The following is a 27,333-nucleotide window of genomic DNA, read 5'->3' as shown; positions in this document are numbered from 1 at the left end:
GTATTATTGTGTATTTATGTAAAATATCTTAAATGTATTGTCTCCTAATTGTAGGATCATAAGAAGGATGTGCCTGTTTGCCGAAACCAAGCCGCGGGATTGTTGGAAATTGTCCGAGGAATGTGAAGAGGTCCAACAAATAGTAATGGATTCTGGTCTATATGCTTTGGTTGAAAATTATGTGAAGCCTGATTCTGTGACTGTCAATTGCTTCGTCGAAAGGTATCATGGTGAAACTGATACCATGCACTTCCCTTTTGGTGAGATGACCTTCATCCCTGATGATGCTCAGAACATTCTAAGATTGAATGTTACCGGCAAATCAATTGCTGAAGGAGTTGAGTCTCTGGACCTAGAATGGTCGAAGTTGCACGCTCTGACCAGTTTATGCATCGGTTACAAACTCCTTCATTCTATTTAAGTGACGGTTATAGAAAGGAAATTATTAAATCTCCCTTTGTATTCACTCTCCCTTTTTGTTTTATCTTCTATACCAAAGACAATGGGTCGTCGCAAACCTCGTGAAAAACCCATAACCAATCCTGAATAATCTGCTGATGACGGTGGTAAATCGAAATCAAAAGCGCAAGAAATGCCTGAGCCTGAAGAGTCTGTTGGTGAGGCGAGAATAACACAATTGCTCCGGTAAGTGATGTATATGTTGAATTGAAGTATTTTTAGGGTTTATCAAAAGTGAAACTTGGTTGTTTAGTCTTTCTACTACACTAGAAGTAAATTTTGAAATCGAAATTTGAATTTCAGTTACATGTTTGATTCGCGGTATAATTCAATTTGAAAATCATGCCAGATTTTGTGTCTTGAATCCCTATTTTATTGCATGAGCCTGCCGGCATAAATATTTAATTGAATACCATGCCGGTTTTAGTTGTCGGCGTTGTATATTTGATCAATACTATGCCGTTTTCATTATCTTCTTTTGTTAAAATCTCTGTACTAAAATCACATAGTTCCGGCATACACAGTATTTATATTACAATGCCGGCAGGTGTTCCGGCAGTGTCTATATGTGAACTTACAATGTCTAAAATTCAAGACAACCGGCATGGATTTTTAATTATTTACAATACCGGCTCAGTTCCCGGCATTGATGTTATGTCCAATATATATGTCGGCTGTGATTATTTAACTCAGTTTACATATTGGAACATAAGTCTACAGCAGAACAAAAGAACAAAGGAAAAGTGATGGGTTTTTTCAATTGAGTTGTAGTAAAAAGATTCGTTGAGACTTGTGAAAGCAAAATAATTTAGACTTAAAAATTAAAGAAAACTTAACTCAAAATTTGGTTTCAAGATATTGGGAATAATCAAGACACTAGATTCCACTATTACACATGAATGAATGATGTCAAATATTTCATAACTCTAATTAGCCTTTTAATCCTTTATATCTTAATTCACAAATAATCAAACATATTCTCAAATATTAATTGTATCCCCTAAGCATAGATTATCTAAACAAAGCATAACCTATCTAATTGAATCACAACTAATGAAGAAAATTATGTAAACTTTTAAGAACTCTGCAAAAGCAGTGATTGAGTGAATTATAATTAAATATTAGAGAAAATGAAATAGTTACCCATTATTCATGTGTGAATAGCTTCATCCATTGCCTTGGTTACGAGAGAATTTATCCTCTCATCATGTTGTTGGAAACACGCTCAAAAATCATTATTATTGCTCAAAGTGTTTACAAATGATGAATTGGAGAAAAACTATTAAAAATCGGGTGTTTGCAACGTTTTTAATTGTTGCAAAACACTGTTACATAAAACGATTAAAGCCAACAATCGCTGTTAAGCTTCTACGACCCCCGCCTCTGTGTCGTTATCACTGTTGATAAAAGACTGTCTCCACGAGTCTGTTCTTCGTGTTCTTGGTGTTCTTCATCATCATCAGCAGCAGAAACAGAGTTTGATCAATTCGTGATTTTTTGCTCCTGAGCTATCCTATCGACCTCCAACTCTCGACCCCTTCTCTATGAATACCCAGCACCCTATATATACCCAACAGGTGAAGAAAATCCTCCGTAATAACTCACAGTGATCTCCAAATATTCGGCAGTGAAAATAATATTTTCTGGAATATTTTCTTCCCTGAATTAACTCTTCACGCAGCTGAATTGTGTGTACACACTCCAACCTTCCAAAGATAGTGAAATCTCGAGAATATCTCTCGGAATATATACACGTCCCTATTTGACTTCAAATTCATGTTGCGGCTCAGTTCACTCGATTATGATGGACTTACCATTCCTGTTTAGCTGCAACAGGCCAAATCCAACAGACAGTAGCTCCTGAATCTTCGTACAAATCCTCCAAATCCAAAATAGGGATAATCGGGTTTTCAAAAGAAAAACACGCCCTCACTTCTTCAATTTAAATCTCCAGCCAATTGTGACCCAAAGCAGCGATCATACCATGCCTGTTAAGCTTAAATATGCCTTCCCATATAATTTCAGCGATTGAGTCTCCTTGAATCTTCGCCAAAACCGAACCCTAATTTCTATTGAAGAAGAACCATATTTCCCGCCAAAACTGGAATTTGAAAGGTTGGAGATGACCTCCCCCTAACCAAACCACGGGTGCGAATAGCAGGTGACCAACTGAGGTGCCCTTTATCCAAAGTGAGGGTGCCTTTAGTAATTTTTCTCCGGTTGTCCGAAAAGCACTTTTCGAGCAACTTTTCCCACATAAGTGTACTTCTCCAAAAACACATAAACAAACATAAAAACACCATAATAAGTACGAAATCGAGTACTAACAACACGAAACATTGAGGACAAATTAGACACATAAATACGTCTATCAAATACCCCCAAACTTATTATTTGCTAGTCCTCGAGCACAACTAGAAAAAATAAATAAAACAGAGTTAATCTCGGGAGGGTTTACCAGAGGTGTACCCACAAAACCTTTACTCCAAACCCTAGCTATGTATGCAGAACCTTGGAAGGCACTAAAGAATCTCCTTGGTTGGCATACCTATTGACTACAGGAGGAAGTACCCTGATGCGAAATTCCAATTGTTGTACACGAGTTTGCACTCAGGCATACTAAAATTCATATAAAGTGACAGAGGTCTACTCAGATAGTTTCTGGACATCATAACCGGAGTCAACCAATCACATGGAAAGATTAAGAAGATGGATAAAGAAAAAGATGGTTTAAAGTGAACGGTGTTTCCCATATCTGTCTGAAGGCCTCTGCCAAGATGAACCTATCCTAATGGACTGAGATACCGGTCAGACTAATATCAACACAACTGGCATATACAAGGGGACCGGCGGTCGATAATCCTAACTCTAGGTCAACACAACTGGCATATACAAGGGCACCAGTGGTCGACTTTATTGAATTTATTCCTGTTGGTATGATGGTCTGGTCTTAATTTATTTATTTTTTGGTATCTCAATCACCCTATTTCACCCTAGCAAAGGTAACAACTTGAATCGTGTGCCCCACCAAATCACTTAAAAAAACAAAAGGATTAGGATTCAACGAGATATGGCGAAACTACCATGTTTTCTTTTTTCTAACACCTGAGCTCTGTGCTTTTATGAATAGACTCTTTAGATGTTTCTATCTAATCAGATTGGTTCCTCAACTCCAACAACCAAGATGTTCCCATCCACTTAGATTGGTTAGTGCCGACCTTAATAAGCATAAATTTCTAGGCTCTGGAGTTTATTTATTGCAGCAAAAAGTTTCTTCCCCACCCCCCAAACTTAAATCTAACATTGTCCTCAATGTTCTAAAATTAAAAACATGAACAAGGAGAAACTGTTACCACTTGAAGCAAAAGAGTTAAGGAAAGATATTACCGTGTTGCATGATCATGGGTTACCTCCCAAGAAGTGCTAAGTTTAAAGTCTTCAGCCAGACATTGGAAGAATTAGTCACCTCGTAGAATCATATAGCAGTAGCCGGAATAATTGTGGGTCATCTGGATCAAAAAGTATTACCCACAAGAAGAGGAAAGTGCAACAGACCAAGAAGATATCGAACATACCCTCGCTTAAGACAACTACATCTAGTTGTGATTCAGGTTCTGGCTCTATAAAAGGGTCTAAATAAAAAGCTTTCATCGGTTGGATTTCCTCAAATCTAAGATCCGGTTCAGGCATTAGAGTCTGGAAAAACTCAACTAAGAACTTAGAAGCACATAACAACAACCTGAATAATTGGGGATCCTCTAAGTCAATTAGATTTGACTCACACAGCTGACCACAATTAAAGAGATGGTCTTCCTTAAGAAAATGTGTCGACCCTAATATCCTAAAGTAATTAGGTTTAGTCTCAAAACTTAATAACCGACACATCTAAAAATCATAAGTTCCCACAATTGGTTGAAAAGTTTTTGGTGGGAAAACAAAGTCAATCTTGGTATCATAGCCTGGGTTAACCACATCAACCAGAGGATGGGTTTCTAACAACTGAGCTTCTCTATGGACATCATTAGGTTCGGAAAACATGTATGAAGATAATCTTGTAAGATGGTTGAGGCATAAATGTCAAGTCCTACACGAGGGAGCTTTCTAAGAGTTAAAGCACATGGAGAATGATAATCACCCCCAAACTTAGAGTTTTCTGTGTCTCTAGAAAGACTAGTCACAACTTCCCTAATTTCTAGGTCATCAGATTCCTAGAAATGGTCAATTGATTCTTCTAAGTTGGGTTCATCCTCACTCATTTCTACGAGTTTATCATCTTCTAAGACTAGTGTTTCTAAATCGCTAGATTCTAAAACAGTATTCTCAGGGTAAACTCTTTCCTCTAAACCATCATCACAATCATATAAAGGATTATCAGCGGAATTTTCTAGTAAAGGCTCATTAACTAAGGTGTTAATCATAATAACTTCCTCTGATTCACTGATAGGCACATCAAATAATAGATTATCCAACACACTGCAGGCTAAAGGATCATGAACTGCATCGTCTAAAACGGTGGTATCTCTAGTCAAATCCTCATCCTTTTGAATAGGTGAATAATTATTAAAATTATTTGGATTTGAACTAGAAACAACACTATCATTATAAAGCTCAGTTGGAGTAACAAATTCCTGATCACTATGCCTACATATTTCATGTTCTTCATCAATACTATCCTCATCATAGTCATCATTATTATAACATGAAAAAGATCGAACCTCATCAAAACAAGTAGTGCTACCAATTCTAACCTTGTTATCTTGATTATGTAAATAACTATCTTCATTCTCAAGGGTATTATTGGATACACTATATTGGAAGTTCAAGTAATTTCGAGCAATTCTTTCGTTCGTCTCAGCTATCCACTTGAGGTGGTCTTCTAAAGAAGGTTCACTCATTATTGTAGTTCTTTCGTCTATAATTATACTACTCATCTCAACTAACTTACGCGTCGACTCAGCTAACTTCCTAAGGGACTCTTCTAAAGGAGGAATAGGAACAAAGGGATCATAAAAAGGACTACTTTTCAATAGTTTGATTGTATCCTCTAGAGACGAAGAACTAGTACTATAATATTCTTGCTCGTAAGACTAATGCACGTGTGGATAGTAATTGGGCTCACCAGGGTATGACCCATAACCTTTGAAAGGTTGGCATTCCCAACCACTATTCACACTATGGTCATAAAAAGAGTGATGTCCATATTGTTCAGTTGGATATTCATATTCATTGTGATGGCTATTATAATACCAGTTTGACATCCTAACTGCAAGGGACTTCTACACAAGCACAAACAAGGCTGACTCGACCACAACAAGCCTAATTTATCTAGCAAACAAAAAGCATGATGGCTCCCTTAGATTGTTTCTAGACCAGCTTCTAATCCTTCGAAAGGGAATTCGTTACAATTTGAGCAAACCCCTCTGGAATCAATCCGAGTTAAAGTAAGTTGAATTGAGGCGAGGGAAGCTCAGTGGAGCTTTGATACCCAAGGCCTCACCGGAATTACAAGGCGGCGCAGTCACGCATTCAACTCACAGAAACCATCATGAACTTCGAAGTATGCTTAAAAGAGTAACCAATATTTTTCGAATGACTTTCCTATTAATCTCGTTACCCTATCGGTCTCGTTCTAGTCAGTATTTTAAGCTTAGGTTCGCGTAGGTATCGTTTTCCTAAGGAGGGAAAGAAGAGAATGGTGATGAAATCCGAACCCTTATCTTGTATGGCCAGTCCTTGCCCTTTACTAGGAAATTAAAGCAGCCGTATTCAGTTCCTCGACATATATGCAAACGAAGGAATACAGTAACTCGCTAGCAGGGGATTCGCGAGTGTTTCGACAAACTTACCTCCCGTTCCAGACGGGGGATGAACCGTTGTAGTCGACTCGGGCCACGACTCCCATGTCATGTACGAACCTGAGGGGCCGAGGTGATATCGTAATCACCGTCCTTCTGTGCAAATAGTTTAATATTTAAACTACCCTTCCGTAGGGTTTAAAAATAATGTCCAAAGTTTAAAGTCCAAAGTCCAAGAAAATAAAGTACAAGGGAAAAGGAAAGTCTAAAAAAAAAAAAAACAATTAAAAATGTCTCTATCTTTTTTTATAAAAACAAAAATCCTCTTCTTTCGCTCCTTTCGCTTTGCCTTTTACTCCAAGTCTTTAAGTATTCACCAAAAGCTTTGGCAAAATTTTCTTTCGCTCCGAATTCCAAATTCTGTAAGGAAAAGACAAAAACCCAAAAACGTAAAGAAGAACAAAAAAAATAAAAAAAAAAGAAAAAAAATTTTGAAAACTCTAGCCTAAAGTCAAGTCCGCGTTGGCGGCGCCAAAAATTGATGGGTTTTTTTAATTGAGTTGTAGTAAAAAGGTTCGTTGAGACTTGTGAAAGAAAAAGAATTTAGACTTAAAAATTAAAGAAAACTTAACTCAAAATTTGGTTTCAAGATATTGGGAATAACCAAGACACTAGAATCTACTATTACACATGAATGAATGATGTCAAATATTTCATAACTCTAATTAGCCTTTTAATCTTTTATATCTTAATTCACAAATAATCAAACATATTCTCAAATATTAATTGTATCCCCTAAGCATAGATTATCTAAACAAAGCATAACCTATCTAATTGAATCACAACTAATGAAGAAAATTATGTAAACTTTTAAGAACTCTGCAAAAGCAGTGATTGAGTGAATTATAATTAAATATTAAAGAAAATGAAATAGTTACCCATTATTCATGTGTGAATAGCTTCATCCATTGCCTTGGTTACGCGAGAATTTAGCCTCTCATCATGTTGTTGGAAACACGCTCAAAAATCATTATTATTTCTCAAAGTGTTTACAAATGATGAATTGGAGAAAAACTATTAAAAATCGGGTGTTTGCAACGTTTTTAATTGTTGCAAAACACTGTTACATAAAACGATTAAAGCCAACAATCGCTGTTAAGCTTCTACGACCCCCGCCTCTGTGTCGTTATCACTGTTGATAAAAGACTGTCTCCGCGAGTCTGTTCTTCGTGTTCTTGGTGTTCTTCATCATCAGCAGCAGCAGAAACAGAGTTTGATCAATTCGTGATTTCTTGCTCCTGAGCTATCCTATCGACCTCCAACTCTCGACCCCTTCTCTATGAATACCCAGCACCCTATATATACCCAAAAGATGAAGAAAATCCTCCATAATAACTCACAGTGATATCCAAATATTCGGCAGTGAAAATAATATTTTCTGGAATATTTTCTTCCCTGAATTAACTCTTCACGCAGCTGAATTGTGTGTACACACTCCAAACATGTTATTACACGCCTCAGATGAAGTAAAATACTCTCAAGCCACACTCTAACCTTCCAAAGATAGTGAAATCTCGAGAATATCTCTCGGAATATATACACGTCCCTATTTGACTTCGAATTCATGTTGCGGTTCAGTTCACTCGATTCTGATGGACTTACCATTCCTGTTTAGCTGCAACAGGCCCAATCCAACAGACAGTAGCTCCTGAATCTTCGTACAAATCCTCCAAATCCAAAACATGGATAATCAGGTTTTCAAAAGAAAAACACCCCCTGACTTCTTCAATTTAAACCTCCAGCCAATTGTGACCCAAAGCAGCGATCATACTTGTTAAGCTTAAACAGTCCTTCCCATGTAATTTCAGCGATTGAGTCTCCTTGTATCTTCGCCAAAACCGAACCCTAATTTCTGTTGAAGAAGAACCAGATTTCCCGCCAAAACTGGAATTTGAAAGGTTTGAGATGACCTCCCCCTAACCAAACCGCGGGTGCGAATAGCAGGTGACCAACTGAGGTGCCCCTTATCCAAAGTGAGGGTGCCTTTAGTAATTTTTCTCTGGGTGTCCGAAAAGCACTTTTCGAGCAACTTTTTCCACATAAGTGTACTTCTCCAAAAACACCTAAACAAACATAAAAACACTATAATAAGTACGAAATCGAGTACTAACAATACGAAACATTGTGGACAAATTAGACACATAAATGCGTCTATCAAAAAGGCAAAGTTGTTGTAGAATCAAAACGTAAGTCTTCTTGACGTAGCCGTCCTGATCCGGCTACTGCTAAGGTCACAATTCGGGATCAACCTATAAGCGACTCAACCAGCAGTGATGATGATGATGAGTGGGAACAATTACCTGTACCGGAACGAGCAGCTGGCTCATCCTTACAAGCAGTTGGCTTAGGGAAAACTGGTGTCGGAGTTGAAGCCCCTAAGGATAATGAAAAGGCACCCCCATCCCACCTTCCTGATAAATATGACATGATTCCAGACCGCGATGATGGCAAACATTGGGGTGAACCGATAAACCCGCAACTCTTATTTGCTTACAAACACTCTTGGGCTCGTTGGATCTATCAAACTTATGTAAGACGTTTGCATCTTCTTATTATATTATTTATCTGTGATCGATTGAATTTAATTAAGTTTGGTGTATTTTTATAGGACCACAAGAAAGCCTTCCGTGTTAGCCGTCATCAACAATCGGATTTATGGCCTTTGAAGGTTGAGTGTGGCGCTGTTAAAGCATTAGTCAAAGCATTTGGGTTGTATCCTGCGATAAAAAATTATGTGGGCACTGATACCGTCACGGCAACATGTATTTTCCAATTGTGAAAGCAAAGGATGTGAAATGAATATTTGAAGGGGCTTCTCGTCCGGCTCTCTTTTAATGATACGTGTGTAGTTGTAATACCAAGATATCTTCTCAAATTCTTGCATAACGGACCTCCCTTCCCATTCCACCCTTCTAATAGTTGTTTGTGCGCTATAAATTGTACGTAGAGAAGACACGTTAGACGCATCCTTTTCCTTGAAGCCTCTGAGAATTTGTCTCGGTTTGATAAGTGCTTTGGTCAATCTATTTACATCCTCAACCTCATGAGGTTTTAGCTTCGCAACTAGGGAGTGACCAACAAAATCTTTCGGATCTCGGTGGTTATGACATCCACACAAAATCTCACAATCCCAATTGTTCATGTCATTTAAACGGAATACAAGCTTAAACGGGCAATTATTCTTCCTCGTACGAGTCTTGTATACCCTATTAGTCTTCTTTGGATATACATAATCCTTTCTCTTGTGGCTATTATTCTCATTGTATTTCCCACTTCTCTCGCAAGCCATCTCAAAACGCCTCTTTGAACCTTCGGTATTCCTCACCAACACACACATATTCTTAAGAGTCGTCTCTTTAGCCCAAGCGATTGCTTCATTTCGATCTATTATTCCCTACATAAGATCAATTTCACGTTCATTAGAAGGTTCATTACTAGCAATCCATTAGTGAAGTTCAAGATACTAGGTAAAAAGTATTCTTTGGTCACATACCGGAGGTATTTTATAGTATTCCGACGTATCCCGATGAAGCGGTTTTGCATTTGTTGGATCAATATATGTCACCACCTAAAGATCGAATGAGAATTAGTTCCAAATGAAGTTAAAACACTATGCCGGAAACCCGTACCGGCATGCTCGACCAATGTTCCGGCATTGTCGAACTTAACCAAAACTGAAGACCAAATTTGAAACATATTCCGGCATAAAAGATTCATTAGACAGCAACGCCGGAAGCCAAGGTGCCGGCATTCTCGTAATTTATTGTCCCAAGTCGGTATACGCTTCCGGCATTAAAAATAATTGATATGTAATGCTGGTATTTAGCTTTGGAAAACATTTAATCCTGTGTGTTTTTTGGTAGGTACCGGCATTGTAAAATTGAAACTTAACAACGCCGGTTGCGCTGTCGGCATTCTCGATATTTATGGTACCACGCCGGTACGGAGTTCCGGCGTTCATGTTTATTAATTTCCCATGCCGGTGTTTGGCTTTAGATGGAAATGTTTCCTGTATGTTTTTCATGCAGTTCCGGCATAAAAATCTATCAATGAAACCATGCCGGTTGAATATTCAGTAGTATATTCCTTGGTAGGTAAAAAATTTAACTGTGTACCGGCATAGTTTTTTGGTAGAATACTATGCCGGATCAATATTCAAAATGGGAGATATCGCTCTACCGGCATGGTCATGGTATGAATACCATGCCGGTATTGAGTCTGCCGGCATGGTATTCATACCATTTCCATGCCGGCACCGAGGTTTTACAGTTGAAAAAATGGCGGGTCTAAAGAAAAAAATCGATTTTTCAGCCTCCTAGCAGTTTTACCTGTGTATTGGGGATGCTTGCATGTTGTGCAAGTTTACTTTCTTGTGTAGCTTCTTCGAAAAACTCTCCATACTCGTCAAAATCATCATTCAAGGGTGTTGGCTCAACAAAGAGTTGCAATTGCGAGTTGTTATCGTTAGCTCCTTGTTGTAGTTGAGCTAAAGATTCAGCATCTGCAATTCTCTCCTCAAAATCATCTTCCATTTTCACAAAAAAAATTCCACTCAAAATATTTTTCCCTCCTTCTACTCTCACCTCACTCACCCAAATTCAAATAAAACACACACTAATCATTTATCAAAAATCTTATGATTTTACTAATTATTATTAATCACTAATCCTGATTAGTGAGGGGTAGATTAGGTAATACGTAAAATACTTAGATAAGGGGTGACCCCGAATTGATATCTGGATCCAGTTTTTGTCCTTTTCTTATATCCTCAATTATTATTTTTATCCCCTAATTTCGCATTCAAAAAAAAAGTCTGTCGAACTATACACGCAGCTACATTTCTATTAAAGACAATTTACAGATTATGTCAAGATTTTAAAAAATAAAAAATAACTTGACAGAACCTTGGTAACAGTTATTCGTGTTTTTCATCAAAAGTTACTTAAAACTTAATTTTATTTGTGGGTTCAGCTTGCAATTTCTGCCTTGTGCCTGTGCTTTGATTGTCAGTTGGAAGGTTCGTGTGAATTATCTGTTAGGCGCTATGGTTTTTCCCTTTTTCTTTTAGATTTAATTATATCTTGTGGTTTGCGTATTAATGCATGAAGCTACCAGTGCTTATGGAGTTTTAGTGTTGTTTCTGAGGAAGGTTTGGGTTTATTCGAAGTCTCTATTTAAACTATTTATTTCTATATTTTTATCAAAAGAAGACTCTGAAATGAAAATACATGAGCACTACTCAAAATAAGATTCAATTTTAATTACATTGAGGGTTTCTCTAACCAATTGATGCTAGATGGACTTCATATAGCCAGGGCTTGAACCAATTGATGCTGGATAGGTTTCATAAAACCAAAATGAAATTTAGATCATTCAAATGATTACTTGCAACGGATTTTCGCTAACCCTGATTCTAAACGATCAAGACTATGAAGTTTGACAACGCCTGTTCAGTGACTTTTAGTTGAGATCTTTAGTATTTTGGCGACACACATTCAGAAGCAACTTTCTATCTTTACCACCTTGGTTTTCTTCGTGATTATTAGATTTAACCTTTCTAAACCAAGCTCATGACCATATGGAATTCTCACAGCATGCAACAATAATTTATCTTCACCGAATTCTCCATGATTTTGGATTTCAAGTAGATATTTACTTTTACACAAAATCGTTTAAGATACTCTGTTATTCAATCGGTTAAATCGATTTGTAATGATTATGACCCAACATATATTATACCAAACTAAATAACTCAATAAATATATTTCATATCCAAAATATGTAAATCATCGTATCACCAGAGATAATGTGTAATTTTACCACACAGAGGTAACATTTTTACATAAGAAAGTAAAAGATGTTGGATATGTTGTTTTCAAGTATGACTTTTCCAAAAAAATGTGACGTCAGTAAGCTTCAACGGAAAACTGATATTTCAGTCTTAAAAGATACAAAATTAACTGAATAGTTTTATATAAAAAATAGACTTCAGAATACACATTATTCAACTGAAATATGTGAAATCTATTAAAGTTACAAGACGATCAATCAGATTAATTTCATCTTATCTTATACTAATATAAAGAAAAGAGTATTTTGGTTGGTCACAAAATGACAAAATAGCTTGGTGTAACCTTGATATTACCAGTATGAACTTAAATATCAACCACTATTATACATATGTATTCAAAGGTGAAAGTGTACATTGAATTAATATATACATAAACAACCTTATATATTCAGATATTCACATAAATGTCATTGTTATAAAAACACATTAATTTTTTAAAAAGTTTGATATCTTTCGAAATACACATCAGATTTTTGTAAAATTAACATATTTGGAAAGCTCTTTGAAATACATACGTAATGAGTACAAATAAGAATATTAAATTTTATTTTACGAAAAAAGTACCATTGTTATCAAATTTGGTATTGTTAAAAGAGCAAAATTCAAGCATGTGCATCGCACATGTGGCATTACTAGTGAAAATAAAGATTACTAAACTTTTTTATGAAAGAGATTAAGATAATGAGATAAAGCTAGATCTAAAAGATTTGCAGCTATTTTATTTCACTTTGAAGATGATAAAATTGAAATCACACGATTGAACGCATACTTTAGATTAAGATGATTAAACATTCACAACAAGCATGGTTTATATCAGATCTAATTGCCATTATAACAATTTTAGTCTTGAAGATGAGATAATGTATAGTTTGTCCATAATATACTCATATCTGTATTTTAATTATCAAATTTCACATGATTTACCTTAGTAATGATAAAAATGATGAATATCAATGCATTTATGCAGTATTAAGCTTAAATTCATGCTCTGCATATGAAGAATTCATGTTGAGGTGCAAATTTTTCGTTAAAGATCATTTTACTTCCCAAAGCATTTATGTATCAAAAGTATGATCAAGAACAAGACTATGATGCATCCCTAGTCGACGCCAATGAAGATGTGTAATTTGCTTTATCGAATATGTACCTATAAAAAGATGTTTACTGGTGATTTAGATGTTAGATCTCAGATAATGATCAATTATAGTCCTTAGTTGTTGATTATCTCGTTTCAATACCAATTAGGGTTTGATTATGTTTTAGGTCGACTATGGTTAACAAGAATGAGAAATATCAGAAGAGAGAATCAATGAAAGTGTGACTTTATTGATCAGAATTGTCTGTGAACATTGTACTTGGTTTACAATATTTTAAGCCTCTCTAGCTATTTATACTAGTGTAGCTATCGTGCGAGAAGCATGTCTGATGAGGAACCGCCTTAATATACTTGAAGATGACGCCATGATCCACTCAGACTTTATCTTTTCTGCCAAGTACTTCATCGACCTGTATTTGATCCTACTTTCTTGTGGTAATCTCCACTTCAGGTCTCGAACTCTTGGTCTTAGCTCCTAAATGCTCATCGGTCTAGTCTTTGTAATGGACTCCAAAACTCATGTCGTGCACATGGCTTAATATTTATCTTCAGGTCGGAAACGTGATTACATAGTAACCTTCAGGTCTTGCACGTACTAGAGACTTGTTTACAAAATCGTGACCTGGGTTCCGTCTCAGCACTCAGCTCTATGACCTTACAACTATAAGTACTTGGTATATGTTATACTTTGTCATCTATACACAACTTTATCTTTGATCATTGCCAGATTTGAGAGATATACAGTGAGGTGGTTACTAGAATAGGTTAGTCCTTTATTGTTTCGAATTACGATCCAAACGAGTTGAGAGTAGCAGTATTCACAGCAGGTGAATCAACTTGAGATAGTCGACTCTATCTTGGAATTCACGTGCGTAGTCCAGATTGGTTGTAGGGTTAGGGACTGGAGCTGAGTAACTAGGAGTATTTTACTTGGTCTCAACTATACGAAGTGCGGTAACCAATTTGTATAGCGGCTTAATTCTGAGATTATTCAAAATTGGACTAGATCCTGGGGTTTTTCAGCCAAGTAATTTTCCTCATTAGGAAAATATTGTGTGTTGTGTGATTTACTTACTTTCACATTATATTGTAATATCAAGAATAAACCTAATTTCAGATATGTATTCGTTGGATATCTTTGAGAATTTTGGAATTGGTTTACTTGTTTTCCAAACAAGCCTTGGTCATTACACTATAAATAATGGAGTCTTGAATTTTTACAAAGTCATCCCGGAATACACCTGAGACAAGTATGATGTTATTTCCTGTAGCTAGTAATCTTATTTAATTTGGACAAAAAGCACGATTAACTAATTTAAAGCATTCTTTGAAGTCAAGGAATACTAGTAGCACCGTTGTTGGAAAACTAGATTGTTGTCTGGTTTTCGTTGTTTATTACTTGTTATTGATCTAACACATAGTTATCTTTTATATAAGTTCTCGTTTGGTTCTTTGTCCTTCTCATCTAATGTAACAACACTCCAAAAATTTGAAGATCGGACTATAACAGATGCACTGTTTTGGAATCTGCTGGTAGAACTATTGATTTGACAACAAACTTTGTTCTGTGAGACAAATCATATAGGGAAATTAAATGCAGGTTGTTATTTTGAAAATTAAGAAGATAAAAGCCTTTGGAGATTTGAAGACTTTGATATTTTGATCTTGGTGTGATTAGCTTCTTTACTTGATTATATGGGACATAACAAGTAGTTTATTCCGATAAACGTAATTCGCGCGGATTAACAAGTTCTTTGTTTTGCAAACGCAAAGCTTGTAATCATAAATCTTGATTGATCTTGATCAAGGTGTTTCAAATCTGGTATTATCTTGATATCTTAAACTAAACGTAAGAGCATTGACTCTGAACTTAATTATTAATCTCTAATTGTGATTTAGTAGTGAGTGGGTTATCAAACATTTTGTTCCTTTGTTGTTTGGACAATGGATTATGAAACGCGTCTTGGTAGTGGACTCCGTTAACGGATTCACGTACATTGGCCAGATTGGTTGTAGGTATCAGGATTTTGGAAAAACCGAGTAAATATGAGTAGTTTATTTGTTCTAAACTACACGAGGTTGCGGGCTGCCATTTATGTAGCGGCATAATCTTAGAATATTCAAAACCAGACTAGGTCCCGAAATTTTTGTACCAAACAGTTTTCCTCGTTAACAAAATCTTATATATCCTTAATTTACTTCTGCATTATAATTATTTTTATAATTAAAGTAATACATTCGTACGCTAAACAAACCTTGATTGATCTTATTGGTTGAACTTAGATTGTTATCAAGGTCGTCTTGTTTGTTTTCTCTTTACTATTTCGAAAAAGATTACATGGTATGGATATATAGGTTAGACATGAAATATTTGATGGTGTACTTGGTACTCTCGTTATTTCATTATGGAAGACCAACTGAATCAAGATTCTAAAGAAAGTACATTCATGGCTACCTACTTCAACTTTATACCATTTACATTCGGTGTGCAAGAATGTCGTTGTACTCTGTTAAATAATATAAAATATTCAAAATTAAAATTATTTTAGCGACACTCAAAGAGTGCCAATTACGATCCTGGGTACCGAACTCTAATATTAAATTTTTTGGGACCTATACGCAATTGACACAAAATTTGGAACTAAAATATACTCTTGAAGTATTTTCTGTGTTCTTGGCGTAATAAAGATTATTTTTTTCCCTAGGTGTTTTTGATGTTTTACAATGCTCTATAAGAGGTATTATCATCACTGTCTCACCATCACCCTAGCAATGAGTCTCTCGTATTTATTTCATCTTGATAAAATACCTAACATCATTAGCTTCTCAATTCCTATCCATATGGACTCTATTGATTTAAAATTTAAACATATAGACTCTGTTAATTAAAATTCGAACCATAAATGTTGAGAATATTATTAGTCCCATATTGTCTGGGCAATCTAAGATCCTGCGGTTTATAATTCTTTGGGCCTCTCCACTCATCGCCAATTGGTTTTGAGTTGGATGCCCGTATTTTAACATGGTATCAGAGCAGGCTATTTGCGACGAGTCATTTGAACGTGTCTTTACTCCGCGTCATCCGATTTAATTGACCACATGTTAGACCCAACGAGACTACACGTGAGGGGGCGTGTTGAGAATATTATTAGTCCCATATTGTCTGGACAATCTAAGATCCTGCGGTTTACAATCTTTTTGGCCTCTCCTTGGATGCCCGTATTCTAACAATAAACAATACGCGGGTTCGGATTTTGTATTCATCGAAATAGTTCAAACCTAGATATTCTAATTATAAATAATTGTTACCGAGGTGTTCATCATACTTTTATCCAAGAAAAATAATTTTTTATTTTGTCAATTGTTTTTCATGTTTTTGATATTTTACCTTGACCAGTTAAGAAGTATTATCATCACTATGTTACCAATGCCCTAGCTTTAAATCTTTCTAATTCAATTCACCATCTTGATAACAGACTTAACATCATACCCTATTGGTGTGAACTCTACTAATTCACCTATGAACTATCTTCAAATAAAAGATTATGTAAACTATCTCAAATTTAATTTACTTAACGGAAACAAAAGTATAAATGTAAATCTATGAAGACCCAAGTGTAAAATTGTATTTAGGCCAACCACGAAATCACCTCATAACCACCTACCTTTGATAGGATATAAGGAGGATTATTCAAAGCATCCGGTGGTGTTGGCAAACCATTTGTCATGTAAAAACATTCGTCTTAGTTTGATTCCATCTGGCCATTTGGGTTTAAGGACTACTTGGTTAGAGCAACCACAATGGACGATCATACCTATAATTATGGTCCAGCGACGAGACACAGCGGGGCGGAGTAAAGACTAAAATCTGGACCAAGATCAAATTTCAGATCATATTTGGTCGGCCACTAAGACCAAAACTATATATAGTCGAGCGGACATATAATGTTCGTTTGTTACCGGGCGTGCATATAAAGTACGCTTCACATGAAGCGGTTGTAAAGTTCACGCCCCAATGTGAGGCGAAGTTATAAAGTCTGCCTATTAATATAACCCAATTTATTAAACCACACACACTTGTGGCACATGTGGTGAATCAACACCGGACCAACATATAAAGTCCGCCTCAACACCAGGCCAACATATAAAATCCGTTTCATTTGGGGCGGACATAAAATCAATGCTTGACCAAATCTTGGTCATTTCCTATTATTCTCCACCACGTACTAAAACTAAATTTTGGTTTTTTTCTTTTTTGTTTTTAGTCTTTGGTTTTATTAAAATTAAATTTTGGTCTTTTTTTTGTTTTTAGTTTTTGATTTTACTCGCACCACTGCGGTTGCTCTTAGCAACCACTAGCTTCCCATCTAAAAAGAATATGGAAGTCATAATCATGGGAGTTAGGGTACTGATCAAATGGACCACAACAACCGCATTTGTTTGTGGGAGTTGGAGAAAAAGCGGGACCAAGTTTGATGATCACTGAATGGACGGTGTTGCTTTCTTATCAAATCTACATAGTTTCCATAAGATCCAACTCTTTCCTTCCATCTTCCTTTGTTTTCAGAAATAAATAGCATCGTGAAAGTGTCATTGACCAGTCAAACTTCCCCAAAATGTTAAAAGTCGTACCTCATTATCTTATAGGGACCATACCCACCATTCGGCTGTCATGATACATGAGATCATATCGTATCAACTGTATTGCTGTACAGTGCTTAATAATTGAAATTCATAATTAATATCAAACAAAACAAAAATATGTAAATCACACGACTCAATTTCTTTCACTAAGATTATCAATTAGCCGTAAGTCTGACCAACCACTCCCACCGTCCATCGATGTACACTTTCAGACTTCGAAGAGTTGGAGATCTGGAGGACATTGACTCCAGGATGGCAGCTCTCGCCGTGGGTTCTTGGAAAAGATGCGTGTTGTTGACAATTGGTAAAGAATTTGCCGGTTTGAGAAAGTAGAAAATGCCTGGCTCAAGGAGTGGACTTTTTGTCCTTTAATTCACCTGTTAACCAAGTGTTGCCGGCTCATAATTTCTTTTTGACTTTGTATTAGTTCGGGTGGTTTTTTTCCTTTTTAATGGAATATCCGAATTTTGATCTTATTTTACTTTCTATGTCTTTGAAGAATTTTTTGTTTTTGTTTTGTTCTAAAGCACAAAATTATTAAAGTTAGAAATTAACGATTAATCTCAAATATGCTGGGCTTTGTACGGGTTAGTCCTCTACTCTCGGGCCTAGTACTAAGAGATCCAAATACACACAAATTGGGACGAGTTAGTCCGTTTATGAACGGTTCAGTCCAAATCACTTTTTTCTGATGATAAAAACACCCATCGTAATAAATCCGTAAGGTATGAAGTTCATGGTTCATTCAGTTTTTCTTCTTTATTTTCATTGTCAAAACAACTCTCAGAAGAAGAAAAATCTTACGACCTAATCTTCTCGACGACAACTGTATGAAAATTCAATGTTGAAACATAAATCCGAGAACCTTTTTTATTTCGATTCCATTTAAATAACCTAAATCGTCATCATTAGTACATTTTCATGAAGATTAATTTGAGGGAAAAAGTTTATGAGATGCAAATTAATTCGAAGATTTCGTCAATCAAAGCGACGTGAAAGATAAGTTCAGTCTATTCTTGTTATTTAATTTGATGAAAATGTTAATTTGTTGATTTTGAAATTGATTTTAGAAAAATATTATGGTTTCAAAGACCAAATTACTTGGATTTCAGTTAGAACTTCGTATCTGATTTATCATTGGAGCTTAGATTTATAATCAACTCATTTTAATTTTTGTTTTGGGATAAAAAATTGATAAATTTTGACAACAATTTAACAAAATTTCTAGTAAGACCTAAATTGGACTTCAGATTCGAGATCGATGCATCTTAGTCTCTATTACCCATCAAACAAATTTGAATATCATTTACTTTCAAATTTGATCTCATATGAATATATCTCTCTCTGTGGAATGTCAGAGTGAAATGGATTTGTGAGTAAGTACCGAGTGAAATGGATTTGTGAGCAAGTACCGAGTGAAATGGATTTGTGAGTGGTTTTTAATATTCATTTTGATTGAATGCTAACAGAAATTTTCTTCTTTGCAGGCGAACTTATTGGTGCAAAATATTCAAGCTGATGTTGCGTGTCAAACCTGGGCATGTATAGTTACTGGCGTTTTTCATTTTGTTCTACTGGGTATCGCAATAGATAAGACCGTAAGGATAAGTTTTGTGAAAAGTTAAGAGGCCAATGGGCATGATCTAAACTCTGGAATGAGTGTGGTCGGTGCATACATAAGGTATACGTTTAACGGCTGGATAGAAAATATGATGAATGTGGTCGGTGCATACGAATGTATAGGCTTTGTATCATTTTTCCGTGTTGATAATCATGACTTAAATATACAATGATTCTGTAGTTTGATTAATGTGCATTATAATTTATTTATTTTGTTGCCTTTGTTTTGTGCAATGTCGGCTTGGCATATCAAGGCTGTACATACTGGATGTGTCCATTGTGCTTGATAGTACTCATTTTGTAGATTTATCTTGATAGAACATTTTGTACAAATGTAAAAGATACTTTCGGTGTTTCATATACGAGCAAAGTTTGATTGTGATTGATATGTAGGAATGCTCAACTCCTGAGGTACATACTCTCTTTTTGATTTTTTTAGAGAATTCCCTCACATAATTTTCGTATACTTGGAATATGTAAGTGTCGGCTGCAAAAGTAAGGTTCAATAGCAATAAATGCAATGAAGCTTTCTTTTGGATTTTGGTAATCATGTTTCTTTGTAGTGTGGACATAATGACTTTGGATTTTGGTAAGCCTGATAAGAACCAAAAGTCATGGAATATTATGAGTTAATCTTGATTTGTTAATGTGTACACAATTGTACACATGATTCTTAATGTGTACATAATTGTACACATGTTGATTTTCAACGTGCATGTAATTGTACATTGTTGATCAGTTGAAAAATAATTCCTTAAATGAGTAAATGCAAATATGTAGTTTTGTTTCTATAGAAGCTCATATTGTAGTCTGCCTTTGTAAGGTGGACATTTTAATGTTTTAAGAATTCAGAGAAAAAATGCACTTGTACTTTCCTTGTAGAGACTTGAATAATTTTACATTGCGTATAATTTAAGTTGTATGTATCTTTGTTCTTTTATTTCATAACTGCGGCTGTTACATCCTTTAAAAATGAGCTTATTCACCTTTATCCTTTGATATACAACCAAATCAGGATTTATTTATGTGTTATCTATTTCTTCAAGCTCTACTTAAGCCTAGAAACCTTCTTCTTTGAAGTATTCCCAAACGTGTTGTTTTATTTTAGTGGTTGTTTGTTTGGCTTGCTCTTCGTTGATCTCACCTCAACGATCTCCTCCCAGCCTCAACTGATGCTTGCTATTTCAGGAAACGAGGATTACTAGAAGTTGGTTTCTCTCCAATGATCAACACTCCCACTCTGCTTCATGACCATAATGAGGTAAATATCTTAAAAAGAAAAGTCTGAATTTCTTGGATCCAAAAATAATTGGAGAAATTAGACACATATTGCCAGGGGTAATTAATGTGTACAAATCTGTACACATGTTTATTATTTAGGTGTAAATAGTTGTACACATGATTCTTAATGTGTACATAATTGTGCACATGTTGATTTTCAATGTGCATGTAATTGTACACCTGTTGATCAATTTGACAAATAATTCCTTAGATGAGTAAATGCAAATATGTAGTTTTGTTTCTATAGAATCTCCTATTGTAATCTGCCTTTGTAAGGTGGACATTTTAATCGTTTAAGAATTCAGAGAAAAATGCACTTGTACTTTCCTTGTAGAGACTTGAACAATTTTACATTTGCGTATAGTTTAAGCTGTATGTACCTTTGTCTTTTATTTCCTAACTGCGGCTGTTGCATCCTTTAAAAATGAGCTTTTTACCTCTATCCTTTGATATACAACCGAATCAGTATTTCTTTATGTATTATCTATTTCTTCAAGCTCTACTTAAGCCTGAAAACCCTTCTTCTTTGTAGTCTTCCCAGACGTGCTATTTTGTTTGGCTTGCTCGTCGTTGATCTCACCCTGCCCTGCTGCTCCATCCTTCCTCCCTCTAAGTGGCCTACACCGTGGAAATACTATAATTATTAGAGTTCTTAAGAATTACGATAATAAGGATTTTTTTTAGCTTATCATGAGAATGCGTTTCGAGAAGTTGGAATAGTACTTGCATTATATGGTGTATACTAACTATGCTTTTAATCTTTGTCAGTTTAAGCAGTAGGGATACAATTTTGAAAAGAAGTTTATCATTGTTATCGATAAGTCTAACCCATGGTGGAAGTGGCTGTAGGGGGCGGGAAAAAAAGCTAATGGAAAGCTAGGTAATTTTGAGAACCTCCCAGCCTCAACTGATGCTCGTTATTTTAGGAAACGAGGATTACTAGCAGTTAGCTTCTCTCCAATGATCAACACCACTCTGCTTCATGACCATAATGAGGTAAATATCTTAAAAAGAAAAGTCTGAATTTATTGGATCCAAAACTAATTTGAAAAATTAGACACATATTGTCAGGGGTAATTAACGTGTACATAGTTGTACACATGTTATATTGATTCTATGTTGATCAACGTAAGGAATTATGTTGATCAAGTAATTCTTCCCATATTTTAAAAATGAGATTTAGCACTAAGCGAACCTTTTTTATTCTTCTTGCCCTTGGTAACTTCACTTTCGGTGTGTAGGTTTGAAATTCTCTTCATCTGATTTAGTGTTTGTTTTCCATGTTGTAACCAGGATGAAAGCCTAATTCTTGATGAAACTTTAAGTTGTTGTTTTTCGATATCATGAGATGATCTTAATAACATGCTTGCTATATGTTTAGGTACTTTTCGAGGGAGCTTAAGAACGTGGAGAAGAATAATGGAAAGGTCGTATGTGGTGTACAACTGGTGCACCTTGTCTTGTCTTTGGATTTTCTGGATTTCTGTAGATGTATACATTTCTGGATTTTTGTTGATGTGTACATGTTTGTACACCAATGTAAAATAAAATTTATAAAAAATGAAAATTATATGGTCATATGAGTACTCTTTTTGTATCTCCTGAAAAGGGCTTTTCGAATATATGAAGTTTGTGAATTTTGGACAAACGGTTCGAAAGATAAATTGTTTTTTAATTATTTTTATATTTTTTAAAATTGTTGACATCATCATGAGTCACTTTGTACTAAAATGTAAATATTTGAACTAAATTGTAAATTAGGAAGGTTATATGTGTATTTTTCATATTTTAAATGACTTTTGGACTAAACTGTACCTAGTTAACTCGGGATGGACTAACCCGTCCTTTTTGACGCATTTTTGGACTAAACCGTATTTTTCCCAAATCTGACTATCAATTATAGGAGGGTGTGTTTGACCTGAAAAGTCATCAACAATAGAAACTCTATAAATTACTATTATTGGGATCAGCAGATTTTATTAATTAAGTGATATATTATTTAACTGATAGATTAATAATTATTAATTTATATATTAATTAATATTTAATTTAACTTCGATCAACAGATAACACAAATTTAGATAGTTCGGTTGAACAGTTAGGCGATCATATCATTCAAGACTTGCAAAATTTGATAAAAAAGTTGGGTCATCGTAACTCAGTGAATGTCAAGATATCCTGAATATCTGGTAGAAAGTGAATTACATAATCGTTGACTGATGAAGAAATAATTGAAAGCGCTATGGGTAATGAAAATTCTACAATAAATCCCCTTCACGAAACGATGTTGTTAAAGCGACAATCACATTGAATAATTTCTCGCGGTGATATGAGAAACAACACTAAAAATTCTTACGATGATAAGAAAAAATTGAAATGAAATTTAGTGTGATATTGATTTTAATAAAAAAAAATATAAGACAATTGAATCATTTTTTAGGAAATCTTCATTAAATATTAATTTGTTGAATATGTATGTAATAAATTATTAACTTATATTTCATATAGGGTCTGCTAGGAGTGTAAATTCGGGCAGGCCAGGCCGCCCGACCCAAAAACTAAGACAGACCGGGCAGGCCAGACTTAATATTTGTGAGCCCGTAAACAAATTCAGGCCGGGCAGGCCGGGCAAAAGTAGATAATTTGCTACCCAAAGACCGCCCAAAGCCCGCTTTTTATACAGCCAGGCCAGATCGGGCTGGACATGCCACTATTTTGAATTTTTTTCTTTTTTTTTTTAAGTTTAAATTTTAAAATGAATGGTATTAAAAAAATATCCTTTCCTTTCTAACATTGCATACCGTAAATGATAGTATTATTTTATATTTAAATTACAATGACAAACTTTTAATTTTAACCTATAATAATTAATAAATTAGAGTACAATAAACTTTCCAATAAGAAAATATATTACCATTAATGTTTTGAAAAGGTTAATTATAAGTAAAAACAACTATATATTTTATTTTTCTTGACAAAAATTGACATATATAAAATGGTAACTTTTAAGTCTTTTTAAGAGGATATTAAATGATTAATGGCAAACAGAAGGCTTTCAGGCCGGGCACCAGGTCGGGTATCAGGCCGGGCATCATAATTAATTGCAAAGCCCGAGACCACCCAATAAATTAAACCAGGCCAGGTCGAGTGGCCCATGACGGGCCATAACAGGTTTTGGGCTACTTCGAGTACAGACGGGCTCGGGCGGGTACAGGCAAACCCGATCAGCAAAGGTAATTAAAAATGTACTATTTTATAATTTTAACGAATTATTAATTTGGCACGTTGTTCCCGACTCGGGCGGGTTAAAAATAATATTTAAGAGAGTTTATTTAATAATCGAGTATTAATTAATGGAGTTTCTACTATATTACAATTTGGTTAAAAACAATTTGGTTTTTAATTGCAATTAATTCAAGATTGGTTTATACGATTCCAAATCGAAGTTGACAGGTTTCCCTACAAGCTGGTGTTCGTAGTAAGTTTCGCTAATGTGTTTGTCGTTTGATTTCCTTCCCTGTAGCTTTGTTGGACGGTGCGATGAGGAATTTGGTTCATGTTAAATTTGATTTTTATAGTCATTTATGAAATATATTATATATGGTGGTTCAGTATCTGATGTTAGAAATCGAAGAAGGTTTTTCGAGTTAGTTTCAAATTGTACTTTTGGCGGATTCCGATTTGTTTTTGTCTTTGAAGCTATGAGCATGGCCCATGTCTTAGATTTTAGGGCCGTGGTGATTCCCAAAGGTTGCGCTCCCGCTAACATGGTTCTAACAGTCACGCTTGTGCAGAAGAAATCTACTCATGCTATTCCCAGATGTCTTGGAGATACCCCATCCATGCGGATCTTAATCAAGTCTAAGTTAGGTTCGACCCCGCCTATCAAAATTGTTGCAGATGCTCGAATTCCATTTTTGGGGTTTATGTGAGCTAGCATTCAAATAACACAGGGGGTAGGTTTTCATGGGCCCAAGAAAATTCATGTTGAACACTGAGATCTATATGAGTTATGCCTCCTGGGTTTGGTTGTTTTTTAGATAAAAATTTGAAAGATTGTTGTTTGGGGGTTCACAATGTTCAGAAGATTCTGGATAGTGCTTCAGTGGTTAGATAGACTTCTTAAGAGGATGTTCCAAGAATCTACTGCAACTTGAAAGTCAAGTAGTATGCACAACAGCTTTCGTAGCTGAGTTACATTTTGGGCATATATTGGAGGTTTAGAATGTAGGGTCAAGAGGACCTCGTTAATTTCTTTCCAAAAAAAAAAGTTGTACTTTCGACAACTCCAGGATGGCAGCTCTCACTTGCTGGTTCTTGGGAAAGATGGGTGTTGTTCAGAATTGATATAGAATCTTCCAATTTGTAAAAGTAGAAAACGCCTGGCTCAAGGAGTGAACTTTTTGTCCTTTAATTCACCTGTTAACCAAGTGTTGACGGCTCATAATTTCCTTTAATATGGGGGAAATGGCAGAGTCCAGAGGAACTTAGAAGATGGTACAAGGTTTTGATGCAATTGATCTGGTATGGAGGTCCAGCATTTGTATCCAAATGTTGTGGCATATTTTCCATATTTGGTGAAAGGCCAAATGATTCTTTCGGTCTGGTTATTTTGGGAGAGATGGATATTCATGGTTCGTTGGACTGTGAGGGAAAAGAGGAGGTTTAAGTTTCATGGTTCCAGGTAAGAGTTAAAGGATCGATGAGGTCGGCCACCATGTGGATTGAATAACAACGCGCAGGACCTAAGGTACGTGATGCCTCCGTCGTGAAACTTCACCCCCTATTATGGGATAAGATGATCAAACCCATTTCATAAGGCGGGCTGGGACCTCATCGTGGGATGGTTGATTATAGGTTGTTTGGAATTTCTGGAAAAATGGGTTGTTGTTTAAGATATTTTTTGTTGTAGAGGGTGGCCCAAACTGAGTCCAGTTTTTCATGGATGCTCCAGACTCGTTTCATTATTAGCGCGTTGTTATTTTGGCTACTACTTTGGATGCCCAGCCCGCCTTATAAAATGGGTTTGATCATCTTATCCCATAATAGGGGGTGAAGTTTCACGACGGAGGCATCACGTCCCTAGAAAAATTTCTAGTGATATGGTTTATATTCTTGTAGACATGGGTAGGAAGAATTTGTGCTACCATGAGGAGGTTGGCAGTGGGATTTAGTGAGGATTTAATGAGTTCTAATGTCCCCACCGGTGTTAATATTTTCGTTACGCATCATTTTTTCCATGCGTGTTATCCGTTGAATCAGAGGTTCAAAAATGTCGCAAGAGGATCTATCTTGTTTGAATTTGACTCCTAAGTATATTGGGGGAGTTTATTTGTAGGCATATAGTAGGCTTAGTGAATAATAGTTAATTGTTATTGATCAAGTCTCGAATGATGAATGGTGATAGATTTTGATGTATTAATTAGTTGCCCTGCAGAATTATTATACCTTTGGAGTAGATATTTGAGCTGATTAGTGCTCTCAGTTGAAGCCCTATATGTGATGAGAAGATCGTTCGCATACATAAGATGAAGATTTGGCGAGGTATTTTGTGAGATGTGTAATCCGCATAGCTTTTTGGTTTTCCATATTTCACAAGGTTGTTTTAAAATTTCCGCCGGATAATAAACAAATAGGAACAAAATGTGTCTTTTTGTCTTATTCCTCTCGTCGTAGTGATGTATCCATACAGTGTGTCGTTTATGTTGATCGAGTACGTGACCGTTATGCATAACATGATATATTATATAAAAATTACGGGTAAACCTAGCTTGGAAAAGGATTTCTAATAAAACCCCAATCCAAGCTATCATAGGATTTTTAAATATATATCTTATTGGTTGAGGTTTCGATGTGGCGAAAGAGTTCTCCAACGATTGATATGTTGTCATGAATGGATCTTTGTGGCACAAAGACGCTTTGGTAAGTGTTTATCGGAAAATAGAGTGGTTGTATGCTGTTGAATAGGATTTTTGAGATGATGTTATAGGTGACGTTACATAACCCTATAGGTCTGAATTGTGAAGGTCTGGATATGTGATTTTACAAAGTTAGGTTCATGTGGTTCATGAAGGGATGGATATTGAGAGAATTAAAATAATTGTGTACCATATCTATTAGATGTGTATGGGTTGTTCCTCATAAAACTTTGAAGAACTTACTGGTGTATCCATCCGGACCTATACCATATTCGGAGTCGATGGATAACAAGGCTTGCTTGATCTCTCAAGGAGATACATCTTCTGTGAGTGAGGTGCACTGACTTGGTGTTAACCTGTGGGTTATAACTGTAAATAGGCTTTCATCTATTACAGTGTTCAGTGTCGTATATTACTCGGTAAAGTGGTCGATCATGAGTCAAACTATGTCATCTTTATATGGAATTCAATTATTTGTTGGTCTTGTTGTTGTTGAATGTTATTGCTCTTCGATGAATTGTTGTTTTGTTGTGGAAGAAATTGGTGTTATGATCACCCAATTGTATTTATTGATTCTTGATCTTTGCTGCCAGTAAATTGTATTACAGT

The 27,333-nt window shown here is 35.6% G+C and overlaps 1 protein-coding gene across 1 annotated transcript; it reads left to right on the top strand.

Moving 5' to 3' along the window:
- Positions 1-19,403: 19,403 nt before the first annotated feature.
- LOC113361498 (aminoacylase-1A-like) lies at positions 19,404-22,400 on the top strand. Its single transcript, XM_026604732.1, has 4 exons — positions 19,404-19,586; positions 20,714-20,786; positions 21,656-21,802; positions 22,188-22,400. The coding sequence occupies exons 1-4, from the start codon at positions 19,561-19,563 to the stop codon at positions 22,206-22,208; spliced, it is 267 nt and encodes an 88-aa protein (XP_026460517.1). The 5' UTR covers positions 19,404-19,560; the 3' UTR covers positions 22,209-22,400.
- The last annotated feature ends 4,933 nt before the right edge of the window (positions 22,401-27,333 follow it).

This window comes from Papaver somniferum, chromosome 3 (genome assembly GCF_003573695.1).
Source record: "Papaver somniferum cultivar HN1 chromosome 3, ASM357369v1, whole genome shotgun sequence".
In the NCBI taxonomy this organism is placed as follows: Eukaryota; Viridiplantae; Streptophyta; class Magnoliopsida; order Ranunculales; family Papaveraceae; genus Papaver; species Papaver somniferum.
The sequence above is the reverse complement of the archived record's forward strand: the minus strand, read 5'-3'. Positions and strand labels throughout refer to the sequence as shown.

Excerpts from the sequence above, each read along its gene's own strand:
- LOC113361498 (XM_026604732.1), top strand. The coding sequence starts at position 19,561 with ATGAGTGTGGTCGGTGCATACATAAG. Across the intron at positions 19,587-20,713 it reads GTGGTCGGTGCATACATAAG|GAAACGAGGATTACTAGAAG; the intron begins GTATACGTTTAA and ends TTGCTATTTCAG. Across the intron at positions 21,803-22,187 it reads TGCTTCATGACCATAATGAG|GTACTTTTCGAGGGAGCTTA; the intron begins GTAAATATCTTA and ends CTATATGTTTAG.